This window comes from Sphaeroforma arctica (genome assembly GCF_001186125.1).
Source record: "Sphaeroforma arctica JP610 unplaced genomic scaffold supercont1.6840, whole genome shotgun sequence".
Classification (NCBI taxonomy): Eukaryota; class Ichthyosporea; order Ichthyophonida; genus Sphaeroforma; species Sphaeroforma arctica.
In genome coordinates this window covers 1-1561 of record NW_014033718.1, presented here as the reverse complement: position 1 = coordinate 1561, position 1561 = coordinate 1, and the positions used below count along the sequence as shown (strand labels likewise).

The following is a 1561-nucleotide window of genomic DNA, read 5'->3' as shown; positions in this document are numbered from 1 at the left end:
GATACATTGGCATGGCTTATGTATGTGATACATTGACATGGCATATGTATGTGTTACATTGACATGGCTTACGTATGTGATACATTGACATGGCTTACGTATGTGATACATTGACATGGCTTACGTATGTGATACGTTGACACGGCTTACGTATGTGATACATTTTTACTGAAGATTCATGCCCGCCTTTCCTAACCCATCGTACGCTCACTACCCTCTCATTGCTTGTACCAACGGCATGTTTTCATCACAGCTTTGAAGACTCTCTATCACACCCGAAACGGCAAGAACGCGAGCAAGAACAAACAAGTGCAGCGCTTCTTGAAGAACATGTCCATCAAAGAAGGCAAGCGCATGAACGACCCTGTCTCCGTTGCACAGATCAGACCCTTCATCAAAGTACACAAACTCGACCAAAGTGATTGGCTGCTCCCAGGTAAGAGGTCTTGTGCGGCCGTCTCGTTAGCGTGAACTGACTCAGTCAGTCGAGTGCGGGTCTCTATGTACTGCTATTTATCAGAGATGTCTGTAGATCACTTTACTAGAACCCTAAACCCTAAACCACATCAGGCCATAAGAGTGTCCTTTCAGATCCTACGCCGTCCGGTGGTGCGTTGCTTTGCGTAGACTGGTATGAGCTCATGCATGCCACCACTATGTGTTTGTTTAAAGCCAGCCGTGTCAATGAAGTCAGGAACACCAGAGCTGTTATGACACAGGACAACTGTAAATTCAGGGCGTGTTTATTGGCTTGGGCTCACAAATGGGGCTAGATGCCATGTCTGGGCTATTCTTACTATGCATGGTCGTTATGGCAACGAAGGGGAGGGTCGCTGGCACAGGCTTCGGCGACTGCATTAATACGTCGCACAGCAAACTCCAACAACTATACCTTTCCCAAAGACTGCTAGCACTTAAGCTTCAAAACGAAACAAATATTCTCATTATTGAATACCTTACTACACCCTTACCCTTCAACCTTTAACTCTTAACTTTTAACCTTCAACCTTCAACCTTCAACTTTTAACTATTAACTTCAACCTTTAACTTTTAACTCTTAACCTTTACTCCTTAATTTTTAATCTTTAACCTCTCGCCATTCATTCCGTGTGCTCGTGCAGTGGACGATGAGAACAAGAACTATCTCTGCTTCAATGATTTCTTCTATCGCAAGTTGGCGCCGGGTGCGCGGCCAATAGACTCTGAGGTAAGTGTTTGCGAGAGTGATTCAATTTAGGGTTCGGTTAAACCCCTAACCTTATAACATATTTAAGTCGGCTTTTCAGTTAGATAATAGCACGTGCTTATGGAACAGCATTGTTCTTTTTGTACTGAGCTATTACCATCACCATGAGAAACTACAATCCAGTATCATCAGATAAACTCAATACACAACCTCACATTGACAGGGGGATGATACAGTAGCAGTTTGCCCAGCTGACTGCCGGATGGTAGTATACGAAAGCGTCGTACAAGGTGATAATATGGAAATATCGTGGAATATATATATATATATATAGTAGGTGTGTGTGTGTGTGTGTGTGTGTGTGTGTGTGTGTGT

General features: G+C 43.6%; 1 protein-coding gene across 1 annotated transcript; it reads left to right on the top strand.

Annotated features, from left to right (window-relative positions):
• Positions 1–244: 244 nt before the first annotated feature.
• SARC_15836 (hypothetical protein) lies at positions 245–1208 on the top strand (the record flags this gene model as incomplete). The annotated part of the gene is made up of 2 exons (XM_014290053.1): positions 245–436; positions 1122–1208. Coding segments are annotated over exons 1-2 (193 nt in total), but the record flags the coding sequence as incomplete, so codon positions are not given.
• Positions 1209–1561: the final 353 nt, after the last annotated feature.